The sequence below is a fragment of the Charadrius vociferus genome, unplaced genomic scaffold (genome assembly GCF_000708025.1).
Source record: "Charadrius vociferus isolate BGI_N301 unplaced genomic scaffold, ASM70802v2 scaffold49, whole genome shotgun sequence".
In the NCBI taxonomy this organism is placed as follows: Eukaryota; Metazoa; Chordata; class Aves; order Charadriiformes; family Charadriidae; genus Charadrius; species Charadrius vociferus.
Window position 1 is genome coordinate 2,129,278 of NW_009661375.1, and position 21,210 is coordinate 2,150,487.

Sequence of the window (21,210 nt, forward strand, 5' to 3'; positions counted from 1 at the left end):
AGCGCAGGGGTCTCTCCCACAGACCATTTGCAAACATTTTTGAAAGGCCCATTTAAACCCCACACTGGAGGAAGATATTTTGTCTTGCAGACGCAGCAGAAACCAAGCAAGGTGGCGAGTGCTGTTAAAACAAAGATTTAAGTAAATTGCTTAAGATTCTGATAAAAAATAGACATTGGCACAATCATAGAATGGTTTAGGTTGGAAGGGACCTTGAAGCTCATCGAGTTCCAACCCCCTGCCATGGGCAGGGACACCTCCCACCAGCCCAGGTTGCCCAAGGCCACCTCCAGCCTGGCCTTGAACACCTCCAGGGATGGGGCCTCAACAACCTCTCTGGGCAACCTATTCCAGTCCCCCACCACCCTTAAAGTGAAAAACTTCTTCCTAATGTTTAATCTAAACCTGCCCTCTTCCAGTTTAAAGCCATTCCCCCTTGTCCTATCCCTACAAGCCCCAGTAAAAAGTCCTTCCCCAGCTCTCCTGTAGCCCCTTTAGGTACTGGAAGGCCGCAATAAGGTCTCCCCGGAGCCTTCTCTTCTCCAGGGTGAACAACCCCAACTCTCTCAGCCTCTCCTCATAGGAGAGGTGCTCCAGCCCTCGGGTCATCCTCGTGGCTCTCCTCTGGACACACTCCAACAGGTTGATGTCCTTCTTGTGTTGGGGACTCCAGAGCTGGATGCAAGAGGGAGGACAGGGAAGATCCCCTGGCAGGGTGATGGTGCCCAAGTGCCCAGCCTTCCGTCCTGGCACGGTGTTCCCAGAGCTTGCCTGATGCCACCTCACAGCAGAGCAGCTTTCAAGGGATGGCAAACCCACTACAGGCACGTAATGACGGCAATGAGAGAGGATCTCATCATCAGAGCAGTGAGAGATGGGAAGAGACTCCCAGGAAGAGCTGTGAGGGTGCTGGAAGAAAGCTATCAAGATTGCAGGTGGAGTTGGTCATCTTACAAAAAAAAGATTATACAAGGGATGAGGTAAGATGAAATGGATGCCAGGGGAAAAGACAGCTGCATTCGGCAACCGAGGAGGGCCCTTCCAGTCCTATTCCGGAATATGAATTTCAAAACCTTGGCACTTTCATTAAATCCTTCTTGCTTTCTGCTTTTCTTGTTAGCCTGCCCCAAGGAAAGCACAACCATCAATGGATACTGAAAGCCAGCATAGGGGCTGCTCACTTTCCACCCAACCGAAGCATCCCGGGGAGCTCATCTCCACCAGCCTCCTGCATCTGCGGCCGTGCAGCACCATGCACAACGAAGCTCCATGCGCCCGCGCGGTCCCTCATTAGGAAGTTAGTGGCGGTCGTCACTTCTGCGTGGTGCAGTAACACCCGTTTCATGTGTATGGATATTTGCCAAGGCCTTCGGCTCTCTCCAGCCATGAAATAAGCACCAGTATAATCAGTCCGCTGTGAGACCTTCCCAGAATACAGAGAGAGTGAAAAGAAGGAGGGGGGAAAAAGGGTTCTTCTGCTAATTGCACAGAAAACCCACCATTTTAGACTGGGCATGCTGGAGCAAGCATCGCCAACAGGTGCTCCCATCACAGATGATGCCAACCAACGATCACGCGTGTCAGATGGACACATCGCTCGGCCGCCAGCCGGCATCCAGCAGCTGCACAACGGCCGGGGTGACCCGCCGGGTGACGACTGTCACGGCTGCCGCCAAAACCCAATTTCCACCTTTTGGATAAAACTTGTGAGCCTTGCCTCTGTTCTGGCACCCGCCATCAGCCCGTGGGGGCCCTGCTCACATTTCAATTAACAGCATTTGAGGATCTTCGAGGGGTGACAGCAGAGGTGCTGATGTGTAACCAGACAGACTTATTTTTATCCTTTACTTCATGGACCTGCTCTGAACCAACAAAGCAAATTCCTGAGAAAAAGCTCTGGGATAAACAGAGCTGTTGCAGGAAAGCAGAAGGGTAAGCAGGTGTGCAAGAACAGACATCAGTAACACCAGATTACGGGATTTTAATTTTTTTTTTAAAAAAAAAAAACTAATAAAAAAGTAACACAAATTTCACAATCTGTGTCTTTTTTTTTTTTCCCCACCTTCTTTTTAGCAGTCACTACTACACAGTTCACATACAGTTTTTGATATAATGGAATGGATATTTCCAGCAATCTCAGCCTTAAAATGCATTTCCCCAGAGCGCTTTTTGTTCAGCAAAAGCTTTTGTGCTAATATTGAGCACAGGTCATTTAAAATTATTATTTTATATTTAAACTGACAGGGAATCCCACCCCTTTGAAAAATTAATTCCAAACACTATGTTTCAGCTTCACAGAAGGGAAAAGTCACACAGTCAGAGTCAATTTGCTCTAAAAAAACGTTGCAGTTACAATAGAAGAGACAAAGTGATCTATTTAAAGAAGGTAATGGGAGAAGTTGCTGATGAGGTGACAAATCCAAATTGGTGCACACTGACACCCTTCTAAATCACAGAATCAGAGTGGTTAGAGCTGTAAGGGACCTTCAAGATCATCCAGTGCCACCCCCTGCCCTGGGCAGGGACACCTCCCACCAGCCCAGGTTGCTCCAAGCCCCGTCCAACCTGGCCTTGAACACCTCCAGGGATGGGGCAGCCACAGCTTCTCGGGGCAACCTGCCCCAGGGGCTCGCCCCCCTCACAGGAAAGAATTTCTTCCTCATATCTCATCTAAATCTCCCCTCTTCCAGGTTAAAACCATTCCCCCTCATCCCACGGCTCCCCTCCCTGATCAGGAGTCCCTCCCCAGCTCTCCTGGAGCCCCTTTAGGCACTGGAAGGGGCTCTAAGGTCTCCCCGGAGCCTTCTCTTCTCCAGGCTGAACCCCCCCAACTCTCTCCGCCTGTCCTCCCAGCAGAGGGGCTCCAGCCCTCAGAGCATCTTTGTGTCCTCCCCTGGACCTGCTCCAACAGGTCCATATCCTTTTAAGTCATTTCAGTGTTCTGTACTTTAAGACCTGTAAAACATTTCTCTGGCTCTGTCTGTTTCCCAGTCTGATGCACAAGTGTCCTTCAAAGATGCTACCCAGTATTTTTGCTCTCTTACTGGATGGAGGTCTTTTATCACCAAAACCCTTTAATTCTTTATTGACATACTGGTAGCTACAGAGAGATTTTATTTTCATTTTCCCCTTTGCAGTGTCTTTGGAGTATTTGTTCTTCCATGCTCTCATAATTCCAAGTACCCAGTTTGAGTCATGTTGAAAATGTATAATTTTCCAGGAGCCGTAGACATATGATTATCTTGATTCCTGCCTCTTTTGACATATCCAATTGTCGCCCAAAAGCTGTATGGTATTGTGATGATCACGCTTTTATGTAGTATCTTAAGGATTACAAGGCAAATATTACCATTTTTCTAATTCCTTTTGCTTCCCTCTCCAAATACACATTGAAGAGAGAAGTTTAAAGGAGTAAAATAACCTCCAACAGCAAAGTCTAGAAGATCCTCAGGCTAGAAGAGTTTCCTGGGACATGGGATAAGGTGGATGTTCGACTTCCCATGCCAGATGAAGGCAAGGAACTGAGCCTGGGGCCATAGCACAGGTGAGATCTCTAACTGCCAAGCTCCTGGCAATAACATGAAGTCCTCACTGCATAGCCGTGCATGCGTAGGACATGAAGAAGTATGCGCAGCACCACGTTTCTTGGCCCAAGGGCTGTGAGTAAGCAAGGTTTTGCATTTCCTTTCAACACAAATGTATGCGTGTGTTTCCTTCTTATTTTAATTAACAAAATATCCATAGGAAGACCGATTATCATTTCTCTCTAGTTGAGACAACAAATTCACGATGAAAGCAAATTAACAGAAATATTTCGGGTGGGAAAAAACTCTGAAAGGAGTGCAACAGATTTCCCCCATCCTGGCCTTTATGACAAATTATTTCCTTTGCATCAGAATAACTTTTTTGCCTCTCTACCATGGAAAAGTCAGAAAAAGAGAACATCCTCCAAGCAAGCACAGCAAAAATTCAGGCACACACATCAGGCAAGGAGGTTGTCAGGAACTTTCTTTATCCAGAGAGGGTGTGTTGGATTTGCTACTTGACAGAGGGGTTTTTTGGGGGGTTTTTTTAGTTGTTTTTTTTTTTTTAAGAGAAAGATAAAAACATTCGGTCTTACTAGAATGAGAGAAGTCAATATTGCCTTAGAGCTTCCTCTGCTTTCTAATGGTTTTGTCTAGAAATACATTCTGGGAAGCTATTCTAATCATCAGCCTGAGAGCAGGATGTGAAGATGCCACTGATGAGAACACCCACCAATACTCAAATGCTAGCAGACTTGCAATCATTTAAAGAACTCATTAATCTAAAGAAAATACTTCGAAAGAAACTTTCATAATTAGAATTGGTGAGCAGCCAGCTATGCTGAAATGAGAGAGCATTTCTTCTTTCTCTGGTTTGACCCGAGACAACTTGACGGACGACACTGTCTTTGATGGAATGAAATGTTTTGAAATAACTTTGGGTACAGTTAAGCAGATAACGGCGTTCTTTAAGAGGGCTGTATTTCACCGACTTTCTCACTAAAAATTGGACAGGTAAACTGCACATGGTCACTCATCTGCCTGTGGTGAGCTCCTGTTCAAAGCAAACACAGGAAACGAAAGATACTGCATTATGTCTGTACCTCTTAAGGAACGGCATTGTGGTACTCAAAACAATTTATCATCTCAGCAAAACTTTCATTAACATCATCTGTTAAAAAAACTCCCGTTAACATCATCTGGCCGAAAAAGAAAGGCACTAACTCAACAGCCCAGCAGCACGGAGACAAAGGGAGCAGAGTTTGCAGCTTACAGATTGCTTAAGAAAGGGATATCTCTAAAGGACGTTGTTTTATCTGAAAGCGTTAATTTAACTGCATAGGGAGGTGTTGTATGAGGGAATCTCTTCCCTGAGAAGCTGTGTGCGACTCCTGTTGTTTTGCAAGGGATCGACGTTCATCCACCAACGAGCAAGCACCCAGCTTGTTTTTACTGGAAGGATTTACAATTACTTTTAAGTTACACAGGCCAAAAGAGAAAAAAAAAAAAACAAAAAAACCAAAACCAAACCAAAACAATACAATACAAAGATGGTTACGACTAAATGGTTCCTCGCCGCAATGGCAGCTTTAGTCTGTTTATTATTTTAAGAACAAACACGTTCTTCCATGCCAGTGCTCACTGGAAGGGGAGAAGATCAAGTAAGATTGGAAAAAAGGAGAACGTATGAAATGCTTATGCATGTTAGGAGGCTTCCAGATGAATCCTGGGAGCTAACAAACGGAAAGCGATGCACTGAGTCCTGCTATCCCACCACTCCTTCAGCAGCAAGTGGCAATTGCAGAAATCACAGAGTTGGGGTTGTTCAGCCTGGAGAAGAGAAAGATTCAGGGAGACCTTAGAGCAGCTTTCTAGTATCTGAAGGGGGTCTACAGGAAAGCTGGAGAGGGACTTGTTACAAGGGCATGTAGTCATACGACGAGGGGGAATGGCTTTAAACTGGAAGAGGGGAGATTTAGATGAGATATCAGGAAGAAATTTTTGCCTGTGCGGGTGGTGAGCCCCTGGCGCAGGTTGCCCCGAGAAGCTGTGGCTGCCCCATCCCTGGAGGTGTTCAAGGCCAGGTTGGACGGGGCTTGGAGCAACCTGGGCTGGTGGGAGGTGTCCCTGCCCAGGGCAGGGGGGTTGGAACTGGATGATCTTCAAGGTCCCTTCCAACCCAAACCATTCTATGATTCTACAGTTCACAGCGTGCACAAGCGGAAAATCCGTATTACTAGTTATTTACACCCCAGGGAAGCAGAGAACACACATTACACAGCACTCCCCCACGGACATGGTTTGCACCATCTCTCAGGTGATACGTATTCCCCCAAGCCATCATATCTGGTCACTTTACCGCTTCACTATATTTATCCCCACTTTTTAAGGCTCTCAGAAAAGACTGAGGGAGGAGCACAGAGCTGACCCAAACACACCTCGGTGTCACGGCAGTGCCTTAATGCCTAAACCTGCTCTTTAAACACAGCCTCATCCGTTGATTCTATTGCTTATTGATCCACATATTTTCTGACTTTCAATAAGGATAAATCAGTTTTGTTACTCATTTATTTCACAGAATCACAGAATCACAGACTGGTCAGGGTTGGAAGGGACCTCTGGAGATCATCTAGTCCAACCCCCCACCAGAGCAGGGTCACCTACAACAGGTTGCACAGGACGGCGTCCAGGCGGGTTTGGAATGGCTCCAGAGTGGGAGCCTCCACCACCTCTCTGGGCAGCCTGTGCCAGTGCTCCACTACCCTCAAAGTAAAGAAGTCCCTCCTCATGTTAAGATGGAACTTCCTGTGTTCAAGCTTGAGCCCGTTACCCCTCGTCCTGTCACTGGGCACCACTGAAAAAAGACTGCTCCCATCCCTCTGGCACCTCCCTTTAAGTATTTGTAAGTATTAATAAGATCACCCCTCAATCTTCTTTTCTCTAGACTAAAGAGAAAAAAGTTACTTTTCTTTGTTTATTTTTTGAAGTATTCTCTCTGGTTTCAGATTTTTTAATTATCATTAAACGCGTGGCAGTCATATGGCATCGTTCTCAACTGGGTTCCAAGTCAGGTGTGGTGGGTAGTCACAGACTTGGGGAGTCAGCCACAAAGACAGGAAAATGCCCAGAAAAAGATCAAGAGCTGCTGAATGTAAGGTAGCATCCATGGAATGAAGCACATACAATAAAGGCATGTTCAGATAAATGCACAGTGAAATTTAGTGAATTTTAAAGGGAATAAATTTAATCTGAGCTCTAACGATGCTTGGAGACAACCTTATATTTCTTTCTGGGTAAGATTAGGGGTTATTGTCTAATGCTGGGATTGGTAGTCCACCTGACAGAAGATGTGAACTCCATTTACCAAATGCTTTTCCTGCAAGGCTTAGATGCTATTTCAAGTAAATACTCTTTTCTCCTCAGCTGCTGTGTGAAAATTCTGATACACAGCAACAAAAAAGAGATGAAATAAAAAGCAGCAATGAGCTACAGGCAAAGTGCTAAGAAATACATACACAAAGTAAAATCAAAACTCTGATATGAATTTGTCTCGTATTTCACTCCTAAACTCAGCATCGCTTTTAGTAAAGATAAATCAACCAAGACCAGAATACAGATTTTTTTTCTAAAAGATATTTCTTCCCCTTTAAGAGAAATAATAAGGGGAAAATCATAGCAGGTAGCAATGCATTGGGGCTAGAAAGGAGCTATGCTTCATTTACTGAATGTGTTGTTCCTCATTGCGGTCCCTTCTCCGAATTAACAGGGCCACACAGCAGAGAGGAAGAAAGAAAAAAGTCACCTCAAATGCTTTAATGATATTTTGTTCAACGTCTTGCAGCTCCTAGGCATCTCACAGGCACGATCTTCTATAAATAAAAATCTGAGGGCATATTATTATTATGCTATGACTCATGGAATTTGTATCTGAAGGGAGCTAGGGACTTTGGCTCTTCCTCTGGGCTCGCCGGTGCTGTCTGCTGGGTCAATTAAAATATCGAGATTTCTTTTCACACGAAGCCTTTCCTCTCCCTTTGCTTATTTCCAGTGTGTGTTTCCCTCACATCTCCCCTTCACAACCTCATCACCATTGTAAATCACAGCAAATTAATGTCGATGCGATGTTCCCGAAGCAAGACTGCTTTTGCCTCTTGACAACAAAACCCCTAAGCCAAATGTCAAAAATTCAAATGGAAATACAATATTACAAATAAATCTGTGGACATCTCTTCACAAACTCCTGCGGACCTAGGCTGATGCAATGCTCCCTCCCTGACCCCCAGGACAGAAATAGCTTCTAATTCTTTGTCCTGCTGAAGACTATGATATGTTGGGCAATAAGAAGCAAACAGGGGTTACGGCTCTCATAAAATATTCACACCACTGGCTCTTTATACAGCAGTTTCTCCTGAGTATGATTAATCACATGCTATTATTAAAAGTTCCTATAGCGTGGGAGTTTATGTTTCCCTACCATTCACAGATTAGATTATAGAAAATTAGTTTCAGATGAACTGTTCGGTTCAGGTAGATTAATCCACTCTGATGATGCCTATCAGCCAATCAAATTCCTTCTTCAAACCAACTGGCCATGTCCCTGGGGTTATCCAGAAAGCGATAAACAACCGGGGAGAGTTTCCTTCCACCTGGCAGCAATTGTTCTGCGAGCACTCTTCTCTTACTTTTATCTAAGACAGACATTTATCCTGCTATTTAGTATAATTAAAGCATAGGTACTAATCTAAAGCTCCTACCCAGGGAGCAGTTGTCTGATGGTAGCAGATTCACAGCATGCACAACAGCCTTAATTTCAATAACACGTTCAGCTGATGAGGAGGAAGAAAAGGGTGAAGTAGGTCATGACATCTCCAGGAGCTCAGGATGTATTCACTGCCAAGACAGTGTGTTCAGGGCATCAGAACGGGCAATGCCCACAAGACACGGTGTCCTTTGGTGATCATTCGTCTCCGGTTTGGACAGGAGAGCGGCTGCATGTTCACAATACAAAGGGGCACCATGCAACCCTTCCTCCAGCCGAGGGGCTTGAGCTCAGCACAAGAGCCACTGCCTATTTGAAGCCACCACTAATTAATCTCATACATTATTAGAAATGACCAGAAATACGTTTGGAAACATAAGACACCACTATGTGAACATTGCTATCCTGTCAGATTAGGATTCAATTAATCTTCCAAGATAAAGTTCAATAGTTTGCCAGCTCAACTTACCTCTTACGATGATGTTGGTGGACTTTTTTGCAGGGTTTCCAACATTGTTATTGGCAATGCAACTGTACGTGCCAGCATCTTCTGACGTGATGGCAGGTATCGTTAAAGTGCCGCCGTTCAGGACTGTCTTCTCAGGCAGGACGCCGGCAGACCTCACCCACGTCAGGCTGGGGGTTGGCTCCCCTCCCGTCGTCACACAGACTAAGGTGATGGCTTCTCCAGGGTTCACCACTATCGGGTCATCCACAAGAAGCTTAATTGAAGGGGACGCTGCAAAACACAAGAGGAAGAGAAAGGTGTAGCGGGGCTACGTCTGTGGTATTGCTCAGTCCTGAGAACCACGCTCTAGCCAACCGAGATCAGCAAAGGCAGGTCAGCTCCAGCACTCTTCAGATGACTACGTGCCCTCTGGGAAGGGTGCTCCCCATCCTGATGCTCTCCCTGACACCACATTTCTCACCCTGCTCTGCACCCTGCTCAGTCGTCATCTTTCACCTTGCTGTCAAGCTGCGGCTGAGGATTTACCTACGGACAACCCCGCGGCTGTGCTCGGGAAGTAACGTGTAATGTGAGGGACAGGTGCCAGCACACTGGATTTTACACACAGGAAGAAAGGAATTAGAAACAATCTTCTTATTTGGCATGGAAAGCATGTTGTTCTCTTCAAGGCAGATCCTACCCATTGAAAACCAGCCCTCTTCATCCACCCGCCTCCCCGCTGCACTCCTTGGGACTTGGCTGCCAACTGAGATCAATTTGTAGAGTTTGAGTTCACAGAATTCACAGAATGGTTAGGGTTGGAAGGGACCTTTGGAGATCATCTAGTCCAACCCCCCTGCCAGAGCAGGGTCACCTACAGCACGTTGCACAGGACAGCGTCCAGGCGGGTTTGGAATGTCTCCAGAGTGGGAGACTCCCCCACCTCTCTGGGCAGCCTGTTCCAGTGCTCCACTACCCTCAAAGTAAAGAAGTTCCTTCTCATGTTAAGATGGAACTTCCTATGTTCAAGTTTGTGCCCATTACCCCTCGTCCTATCACTGGGCGCCACTGAAAAATGACTGCTCCCATCCCCCTGGCATCCTCCCGTTAAGTATTTGTAAGTATTAATAAGATCCCCCCTCAATCTTCTTTTCTCTAGACTAAAGAGACCCAAGTCCCTCAGCCTTTCCTCATAAGAAAGGTGCTCCAGTCCCCTAATCATCTTTGTTGCCCTTTGCTGGACCCTCTCCAGCAGTTCCCTGTCTTTCTTGAACTGGGGAGCCCAGAACTGGACACAGTACTCCAGACGCGGTCTCACCAGGGCAGAGTAGAGTAGTAGAGTTGTGTCTGTTGGATCAGGAAGAGTCATCTCCCTTGGGACAACCTCTCCTTGCACACAGAGAAAATGAAGAATCCGACACGGGTGGTTTTTTCCCCCCGGCATGGGCTGTGCAACCTGCAGCCCACAGCACCCGTGGACAGCGTGGCCACGGCCCCATCTCCTCACAGACACCCGGGGGAGGTGCAGACTAATTTCCACCCAATTTCCTATGGCCAGCTGGCAGGGTCTTTCTTTGGGCAGGACGCCCAAACCAGCTGAACAACACTGCAGCACAGGCTAATGGCCAGATGCCGCTGCTCTCAGAAAGGAGAAGCAAGTGATTAAATTTCATTCTGTCTTCTTGCCTCTTCGTTTCCATGAAACATTTGCACATGCTATAAGTGGAGCAACAGCAACGCTCAGTAGGAAGGGACAGGGCAGGGCAATTCATTTTCCGTGCTGGAATTTAAAATCACAATGTGAGCTGTGCCATCCCCTGTCATTTGCATTGAGGGATCCACCCTTGCTGGATTCGGATTTTACGTGAAGGCATAGCCTCAACCACATAAACGACGAGCTGATATATGAATACATACTGCTAGTACAGAAAAAGCAGCAATACTAAATAAACATAGGAATAAAGGTGAAGGAGTGAAATCCTGGGCAAAGAATACCAGAAAACGTGACAATGAGGAATGAGAGGAAATAAAAATGTTACATCCAAAAATCATATCACTATCCTCATTATTACAGAGATATATTCTTGTGTGCTCTGCTTTGTATTTGAACCTTATTTCAATATTAAAGGAGTACACACTAATCACTAAAGGCAAATACAAGAGTCAACTATAAAATAAGAGTTTTCTTTATTTGGAGTTCACCCAAGAGGAATTAGCTTTCTTGGCATTCAGAAGCTGGAGGACGCAAATGGGAAATGCTTCTTTTATACCTGTCCTGCCACAGGCAACCCCCAACTGGGGAAACACTTCAGGAGAGCAGAGGTTTACAAGCAAAGCCCCCTCTTCCAGCTCCTCACGGCTTGGGACCCCGCAGATACTTCTCAGTATAAATTCCTGGCTTCCTGTGACCAATTTAAAGGCGAAGAAATTGGGTGCATGGCTAAAAATACAGACAGAAAACAAATTGGCGCTGCCTACTATGTCAGCGTCTCTTTGCTCACGTCCTCTGACCTCATATTCTTTCCTCAGTTGATGCATCCATCAGCTGATGGGCCCCCGTTTTGGGATTAGAGGTATGAAACCGGGCAGTATGTCATGATTCATGCTCAAGTAGATTTTGCTTGGGTGAAGGCAGCATACGCAGGGATCCAGGTACCCGCTGTGCAACTAGAACTGAGCTCCACACCTGTAGGGTCATGACCAACCACGGGGTAGCAATCAGCTGGTCCTTCTTTCTCTCTCCCTCCCTCCTTCCTGACGTTAATGATTTTTCCTGAACAACTCTGGCAAGGAGCTGCTCTCCGCTCTCACCGAACATCAAGTCATGAGACAGGGAACAAGAGAACCACAAATAATGCTTCAAAACTTAGAACAAAAGATGAAAGCTCCAACAATGTCAACCCAACCTGGTAGTGCTGTTTACCATAATGGCCTCATAATCCTCCAGATGAAAGGGGGGCCTTTGCCATCCTTCAGGTAGGGAGACAAAGATAGCAGCTGATGTGATAAAAATGCTGTGATACATCCCTTTCATCACAGCACTCAAAACAGCAAGTACATGAAAATTATGGTTTGCGTACAGCAATTTCTCTTTGCTTACACCACACATTTCACTTAACTACAACCTATCCCACTAGACAAACACAAACAAAAATTCAGCAATATGCTCAACTATTACCACTACAAGCCTGATTTAAACCAAAGAATATTAAGAAATTCAGAAGGGATGTTAAGGTTTCCAGCAAATGAAACTCAGTGTAGCATACAAAGGGTCAAATACCTATTACGAATAGAATATGAATCCACAGCAACAACGGGTTATTATTTTGATATTTCTCTGCTTCAAACCCTACACATAATCTGCACCATATTGCAATGCACCGATAACACAGAGCCTCTTATTTTCAGCTTTATTGTGCAACTGAGGATAGAATTGGATCTACCGCACCACTTGCCCAACTTATTGTCACGTGCACGTTGCCAAATTCTGGCCTAGGAATGGAGAGATTGGAAGCTTCCTGGCGGTCACTTGGACTTTGTCCTTCCACTGCTGAAGCACGCTCAGCCCCACCACCAGCCCCACACTCGCCCAGCTCTGAGAGCGCAGCCTCCAATCCCAGTGCAACCACCATTGACCTCTCCCTCCTTCCAGCCAGGAATGGGGAAAGGTGGCAGTCAACACCCATCCGCTCATGTGCCAAACACGAGCTGGAGACCCATCGCTTCTCGTCGCAGCTCTGACTGTTTCAGCAAGGAAAAGGGAGAGAGAAAAAGAGAGAAGCAGGGAGAGTTAGCCAGGGAATGAAGGAGGCAAACAGTAAAAATCCCAAATGCTCAATAACTCCAGCGATGGGCTCAGACACGGTGGGGTGGCAGAAAAATGGCTTTAGCTCTAACTTAGAGAGGGCTTGTGTTCACTTCTCAACATCAGCCTGGACCTAGATGTGGCAAGGAATGGGGCTAAATCACAAGTTTAGTCCCCTGCTGGAAGACCTGTATTAATTGACTTGGGTTAATTAACAGCATGTAGGGCTTCTGCACATCTGCTTTACTGGATTGCTCCTCTGTTTGACTCATCCAGAAATGCTTTCTCCTCCCAAATCAGAGGAACACCTCTACTGCTCCTCACAGGACGCTGCAGCAATGCAGCTGCCAACAGCTGCCTCTCCCACTGACTGGGAATGCAAAGCTGTAGCACAGAAAGGAGTAACGAAGGCACAACGACAAAACTCCATGTGACAGTAGGGACAGTGAGCCCAGGACTGGGCTGCTCAGGGTTGCTGTTTATATTAAACATTAGGAAGAAGTTTTTCACTTTAAGGGTGGTGAGGCACCGGAACAGGTTGCCCAGAGAGGTTGTTGAGGCCCCATCCCTGGAGGTGTTCAAGGCCAGGCTGGACGTGGCCTTGGGCAACCTGGGCTGGTGGGAGGTGTCCCTGCCCAGGGCAGGGGGGTTGGAACTCGATGATCTTCAAGGTCCTTTCCAACCTAAACCATTCTATGATTCTATGATATCTCTCCCCCAGGTTTTCTGAGCAAACATCTGTTAGAGAATGTTTAGGAGTAGCTGTGTTTGAGCTAGGGGAACGGAGCTCACTATCGTGTGAGATCTCGCCCAGTTCCAGTTTCAATGACAGTAAGAGGTACTGCCCAAAGGCAATTCCTCTTATCTACCTCGAGCTATCTTCTTGCAAGAATCTTCCCCTGTGGTATTCGTCTTTCTGCTGACGGCAGACGGAGCCCAAAGATTAGTTTAATCTAGACAGGTAAGACGTAGATGGCAGAAGATGGGTGACATCAATCCTACCTTTAGGATGAGGATTTACAAACGCATTGGGAGCCTATAGATGGGAAAGGGCAGAAAGTGCCATTTTTAACAATATACATGTGCCAAACTTACAGTCATCCCAGTGTTTCGCAAATCCTCTTAGAGCCTTGCACTTTCAGAAAACTGAAATTTTGACCTAATCCTCTCTCTAAAATGGATTTCTTTTCTCTTTTATTTATTTGTAAACTTTTGGGGCTAAACACCACATACAGCATAAATCTCAACTCATAAATCCATCGCCACACTTTTTTTTGGGTCCAGCACGATTAAAAAATGGAGTAGGCATTTATAAAGATGACAAGATGATCCAGAGCAATTATGATAGTTGATGATTATACCAAAATGTTGTTGAAGGATTATTAAAACTCATGCTTCAGGGCATAAAATGGTATCTTCTTCTGGAAAGGGAGGGCAGACTATCACATATCTGTCTACTGCACACTTTCCATGCACTCTTCTGAAAGGTCTCCTGCTGACTCTTGTTAAGGACAGACATGAGATCTGATCCAAAAGGACAATGCATGTGTTTATACATCCTTTGCATTTGTAAGGCACTCAGCATGATTGAACTCCAACTAGCAGATCCACAATGCAGGGTCCCAGCAGCTTTCCAGTATCTGAAGGGCCCCTACAAGAAAGATAGAGGGGGACTTTCTAGAAGGGCATGTAGTGATGGGACGAGGGGGAATGGCTTCAAACTGGAAGAGGGGAGATTTAGACGAGATATTGGGAAGAAATTCTTTCCTGTGCGGGTGGTGAGCCCCTGTCCCAGGTTGCCCAGAGAAGCTGTGGCTGCCCCATCCCTGGAGGTGTTCAAGGCCAGGTTGGACGGGGCTTGGAGAAACCTGGGCTGGTGGGAGGTGTCCTTGCCCACGGCAAGGGGGTTGGACTAGATGGTCTTTAAGGTCCCTCCCAATTCTATGACGCAGTCCCAGCAGCTCAAGCTGGGATATTTGTTTAGAGAGCAGGAAATCATAGAATTGAGTCAGAAGGAAGAGGAGATAAAGACTTCTCCAAAAGATGTGACTCTTATTAAAATAACATTAGTGTAAAAGCCAGTACCTGCAATTGTGTATTCCTGGTACGAGTGTGAAATGCACGGGGTTTGCCTTTACTATGTTTACTGCCTTTGGGGAGTCAGGCTTCAGCCTCCAAGATACAAGTGATTTCACCCAATGGCATCCACACCAACTGCGGGAGCAAAAATGCAGGTGTGAGCCAAGCTCCCTTCCACTTCTGCAGCCCAGCCTTATTTCCTGAAATAAGGCTGGACCTAGTACTGACATTCTGTCTTTTCAGTTTTTGAAAGGCCCAGAAAGAGAACCTGAGTGTTTTGAGGCTTGTGAAGCCCCTCACATCCTCACAAACAAGCTTTCACATGGTCCCAACTGAGTTAATTCGAAAAGACACATTGCGATGACAGTAAGCAAGCAATTTATGCCTCCAATCTTGGTTCTACTATTTAAGTTTTACAGAATTTAATTTCACCAAGCAAGGTACTTTGCTGGTTGCTGTGTTTACACAGTGCTCTTCTGACATGAAAGCTACTCTAAAATCAAAGTGCTTCAAAGCCCCCAGAACTCAGCAGGTATGTGCACAATCAAAAGAAAAGATGCACAACTGCACCAGCCCAGAGTCTTCCTCTCCTAAGCAGCTGCCTCCTCAGTTTCTGCTTAAAACTTGCAGAGATCCCACAAAATTCCATGGAAAGGTTTAATTCAGAGATATAGGCTACTATTTTCTACTGCTGTATTCTTCTGGATTATGTTTAATCTCGCATTATGTCATTTATTTATTTCTGCTATCTTCCTTGTTATTCATCTCCTCTCTGAACTAAATAGTCTGAAAATTTTCAATTTTTAGCCCCAGAGCTCCGTGTGCTCATATCATAAAACCCTGGGTCCCAGTTTGGGTCGTGGAGACACTCTGACACACACACGCAGATACTGGACTGATATCCTCAATTTCATGCAGAGTTGAAGAGTGATGGATTTTACAGTTTTAAGTGATGTTCAGTACCGGTTTGGAAAGTTAAGCATGAGAGCCAACACAACTGCACAATACCAAAACTGATGGAGACACAGGAGGTGCTCATGTATGAAATCTTATAAATGTATACAGAATTCCTAATGCAACAAAAACTTCCCTGCCAAAGGGAGTCAATACTAAATGGAGTGCGTTATCACCCCGAAAGCCACTTCCAAAGCTTCCCCCCAGCTGAGGTCTCTCTTAGATGACTATGCAGCCATCAGGATTAACGAGACGAACGTTGGGCCGTCCAGGTTTGGCACGCAAAGCATCTCCCAGCCAGAACCTTCACCCCAGCACCGGCAGAGACTCAGCCAGGCAACCTGCCCAGCGGAAACTTTCTTTCAACTCTCTGATAGGAATAATAAAATCCATTATCAAACAATAGCAAGCTTTGGTAAATATTTCCATGGGTGAGCGCATGGAACAAGCTTTCCAAACATCGTATTTGGACATCGTAATGAGAACGACTCAGTGTTCAAAAGAGCTCTGCATCTTTACTGCCCTTTAGAAGTAGGGGTTTCTGAGCGCCAGTCCCACATTTCAAAGTCATGGTTGGTTTACCAGGGGACAAAGACAGCCGCAGTGCCGCTGCGAGCTCGTCCCCACGAAGAACAAGGCACTACTCATGACGAGGGAAACCGTTCAGGTCCCCATTCATATTGCAGCTGCATCCTTTTTACAGGGACTTCAATTCAGAGGTTTTCGTGTGCAAGTATTGCTTCTGCGTCCAATGTATTTCATAGGGCTGTCGAGCCTGGCTGCAAACTCAACAGCGCATACGACAAAGTGCTATTGGAAGTACACCGGGTCACAACACGCGGCCCTGCTAGTCAAGTCACTACGGAGAATTTAAATCAGAACTACAACAATTTTTTTACCTGATATCAACATGCGCACACACGACAAGTTAGGCACTGATGACATACAGATGGAGATTAATCATTAAATATGGCTTCAACATTTATCAGTCCTCACAGAGTAATAAACCAGCATGCAACACACTGGTTTTGGTTAATGACTGGGACACAAGTTTCTCAGACCCAGGGCAAAGCTAGCAGTCATTAAGTCATCATTAACACTCTTAAGATACACAGTTAACAATAGCAGTTTACCAAGCACCTTCGACATAACAACCTAGCCCTACATCAAAATGCGTCCAGTTTAAACAGAGCTGCCATGGGATCATCAGCAGGGAGACTGGAAACATCTTCGAATCAATGATCCGATACAGATGTTCACTGAACTTGAAAGAAGCAGAGTCTCCGCTGCTGCCTGCGATGGGTGTCTGAGATAGGTATTACACTGGGAGGACAAAAGATATCCGTCGTTGATGTGGCGTGCAGAAAAAAATCTGACACCAATGTGTGTTATAATTACAGTGAGACAAATGTATGTATTTAGACTGGGTATATGGAATTGAGAAAATGTCACAACTGGCTTTAGGGATTACTGGAAATTCAAAAGAAAACTAATACTTTAATAGCAATATCAAAGTAGAGGCAGAAAGTCATGTCCTTGACAACTCATTCATCTATGATGAATAAAAATGAAAGTATATTATTTCCTCCAGTTTTGTGAACTATTTCATATGCAGAACCGAAGTAATAGAACATAATTGAATTGTAATTTCATATATACCGGTGTGTGTGTATGCATCCGTTTAATTTACAGTCATGATTTCTTGCAGGAATACAATGGATACATCCCTATATAACTATACACATTATGAATAGTCCCTTTCAAGGCAGAGCAAACAGAGAGAACGTTTGAGGTCCCTGCTGGGCTGGGAGCATCATTTCTGTACTTATTTACTCAGTAAAGTTCAAAAAAAGAATAGATTATAATTCCCAGCTGAGGTCCAGATTTTGAATTACAGGGTAAAAATAAACTTTTTATTGACCACACTGCCACAGCATGCTGCAATATAGTAGGTCCTTTCTTTTCATCTATAGTCCCTTAAATAAACCAAACCAACACCCAACCCCCGCAAAAAAAAAAAAAAGGCAAAAAAAAAAGGCAAAAAAACCAACCTCCTAACACCAATGAAAATCACTTTTATACACCCATCCTCTCTGCTTTACCCTCCCTGGTGCTACTCGGAGAACCATAACCTTCTGACTGCTACATGGCAGTCCTGCTTGTTGGTCTCACAAGAGACAACTCTTCTAGGCAGAAAGTGTCAGCGTGTATTGAACCAGACAGGATAAGATAGTCCAGTGGGCCAAATTGTCAAGCAAATATGCACCTCCGTGCGCCAGCAGGTCATCTGCTCTCTCAAGAGATGCAAAGTTAGCTGTGGACTCTGCTGGGAAGGGGCAAGGTTTCCCAGGGAAGGTTCACCTTTTGTCTTGGTAATGAGTTCTCCAACAAAGCCAAGGGAGAAAAATTACGCAGAGACACTTAACCAAGAGCTTCTTGCAGGCTTAGGAGCAGAATTCATCACAGACAGACAGGATGGTTGTGCTTGAAGGCACCTCTGGAGGTCATCTGGTCCAACCTCCTGCTCAAGCAGGGTGCCCTACTGCAGGTTGCTCAGGGCTGTGTCCACATGTCTTTTGACTATCTCTGCGGACGGAGACTCCACAGCCTCTCTGGGCAACCTGTGCCAGTGCTCAATCACTCTCACTGTAACAATGTGTTTTTATAAAGTCACAATCAAGTAGTGACCCGTCACGTAGAGCTTTTAACTTCAGTGGTGTCCCATTCGGGTGCTGCATGCAATCCGTGTGCAGAAAGGTAGCAACATACTCCAGCTGTAACGACTTCCAGTTCTAAAAACTGGAAGATAGAGCTCAGAGGGTTGTGGTTAGTGCACCTATGCTCACCATACATCTCAACCTTTTGTTGTTGTTGTTGTTGTTGTTGTTTTACCAACTGCGTTTCCCATTTCATTTTCACTGCCTTTAAAACTCCAGCACTTCCAGGGGCAGAGGAAATAAAGGCAAAGTTCTAAAACCCCAATTCTTTCAGACGTGTGTACTTTTTTTGACTTTACACATGGAATTACTGAAATAACATATTCCCAGGCCAGCTTTCAGAATTGCAAGTGTTTTAATGTTTACCCTGACATTCTCATCTGGTGGAAAAGCACCCGGACCTGTCCTAGCGCACAGGGCTGCCCCCATCCCCAGGGCAGCTGCCCCCACCATTGCCAGAGCCACCCGTTGGTCTGCGCGCCTTAACCTCACGCTGGGGGGCATGTGCCCCACCACGTACCAGCAGTCACTGCTCAATCGGAATATGCTACCTGGGCAGAGATAAAAAAAAAAAAAAAAACCAACAAAAACCTCTCATATTTTTCAGTTTCCCTTAAGTTTGCCACCAAAACAAAGAGGCTTAAAAGTTGAGTAAAGTGGAAGATCATTTTGTCTGGGCAAACGATCAAGAATGGAAAATTATGAGGTTGCAGGGGAAGCTGAGAAGGGAGTTACAGGAAAGAAATAAAGCAAATAATGAGATTATATTTAACAATGTCCATTTTCAGCTGGATTCAGTCTTTATATATTCCCATAGGTGTGAACAAGCCGGCCTGGAGCGCCAGCCCAGGTAGCCGTAGCCCGCTCCCTGTGCTCTCCCTCCATTCTCAATAGCCTTTTTTTGCCTCCTCCAACTTTTCCTAAAATCCTCTGGTTTTTAACCAATGGGGATGCAGCTTTGATGACTCATCTCTTTATTCCCGATTTGCCTGGCTGCTTTTCATCCAGCAGCAGCAGCACTTTGATGACTCGCACTTTGCTCGTGCTGCCGTTCACGCACAGATGTGGCATTGATAGCTCCAACAGGGAGGAAGGGAGGCGGATACGTTTGCTATTCAGAGCACTTCCTCGGTGGTTACGCTCTGGAGACGACTACAATAGCTCACAGCTCCCACACTGTATGAACTATTCATTCTGTGGACATTTTATCAAGAGGGTATGAAGGGAAGGCAGGATCCTCCCTTTAGCAGCGGAGCGGTGTTAAATCAGCTTAACCCAATCATGAAACTGCCCCCTTCATCACTATATTTAGATACTCGGTTGTACACATAGACTTAAATTCATCTCGGCGAATTTCAACCACCCGAAAGTCAGGCATGCGATCTGAGGTCATGTATCTTGAGGAGATACAAGCACCCCAAAGCACAATTCCTGCTCTCCAAAGCTGGATGCGACGAATTGCCCATCGGAGCCACCTCTCTCCCTCTCCACCGAGTCCAGTGCTCCCTGAACAACCAGTGTACTCCAGACATCTCAGCTTTCAGACTGCTAGTTAGGCGAGACAAATCCTGTCTTGCAACAGCAATAGTCGCCCATGCAGTTAGCGGATTAGGAATGACTGGCTAATGAGGAGCTCCAGAGAAAGGACCCTCAGGGTTATGCGGATGGCAATCTGGACACAAAACAAGCATTAGCAACGTGTGCTGGGTAGAAGGGAGTTATCACACCGGGATGCATAAACAAGAACTTTGTTGGGAAATGTATGGAAGAAGCCCTGCATTGGACCCCACGCTGCAGAGGTGGGATGCTGTGGGTGCTGTGGAGTACTCCACGTGCCCTGAGGCACTGAACTTCACCAGAGATGGACAAAGGAGATCAACAGGAACTGTGTGAGGTCGAGATGATGCGACTCACGGGCAAAAATTAAGGAGCTAGGTTCCTTCTCCCACAGAAGAGATGGGACAAGATAACCACCTTCAAATATACAAAACGTTGCTGCAGAGGGGAAGAGGATAATCTCGTCTTCGTGCCAGAGTGGACAGGACCAGGCGATGGGCCGGACTGCCTACCAAGAACATGGCACCTCTGCTGCTGGCAGCCAGGTTCAACCGACATCAGTAGGACAAGGTTTAGATCTAGTGCATTCTGCTTTCACGAATGGGACTAGGTGACCTCTTGGGGTCCTTCCCAGCTTTATTTTCTATTAGTCCTTTTTGCTAAAGCATTAAACCCCTCTACCTTCCGTATTCGGGTCAGAGTGTACAGCTTGCTGTTCTTTATCTGAGGATTTCAAGCCTCTTTAATGCAGGATCACCTCTCGCTGTCGCCTCTCTGAGAATGCCAGGGGATGCTAAGAGATATTTTTTTTTCAAAATGAGATAATTCTCTTAACACTGTACTGTCTGAATGAAGGGAAACAAAGCAAATTTATCACGACAGACTACGGCTTAATGGAAGGATTAAAAGTGAATTAGGCCTTTTTCAATTTGTTTCCCACCACATGCCCCAGACAGAACGCCAGCTTCAGCTGTGATTTGAATGAACTATGTCATGCAGCTGAAATATCACGTCCCGAAATGCTCATTTTTCTTGGTAAAAATTACTGTTGTGGATTATTTCTATGTTGAAGGCTGCTAAAAATCAGCCTCAATATTATGTGTTAATGATCACGTGCACTAAACAGCCTGAACTGGCTGCTAATACACAAAATAATACACATTTTCAAATTAATCTGTGCCACCAAAAATGCTCCATAGATCAAGATAAAAGTTTTATTTCCTTTTACTTAATCATATTAGAAGAAATATTATAAAAAGCCCAGACTTCCAAGGGTTTTGCGGGTAAATATCATGCCTTTACTCTGACACTGTGAAACAATGAACACTCTTAAAAGGATCGGTTGATGTTATTACTGGAGCTGGGCA

At 45.5% G+C, this 21,210-nt stretch overlaps 1 protein-coding gene across 1 annotated transcript in view; it reads right to left on the reverse strand.

The window, feature by feature from the left end:
* The window catches only part of MDGA2 (MAM domain containing glycosylphosphatidylinositol anchor 2), a 271,179-nt gene that overhangs the window by 165,513 nt on the left and 84,456 nt on the right, over positions 1-21,210 (reverse strand). Inside the window, exon 5 of the mRNA XM_009893924.1 lies at positions 8,753-9,022. Coding sequence (XP_009892226.1) covers positions 8,753-9,022 — 270 coding nt within the window. The remainder of the gene's footprint in view (positions 1-8,752; positions 9,023-21,210) is intronic.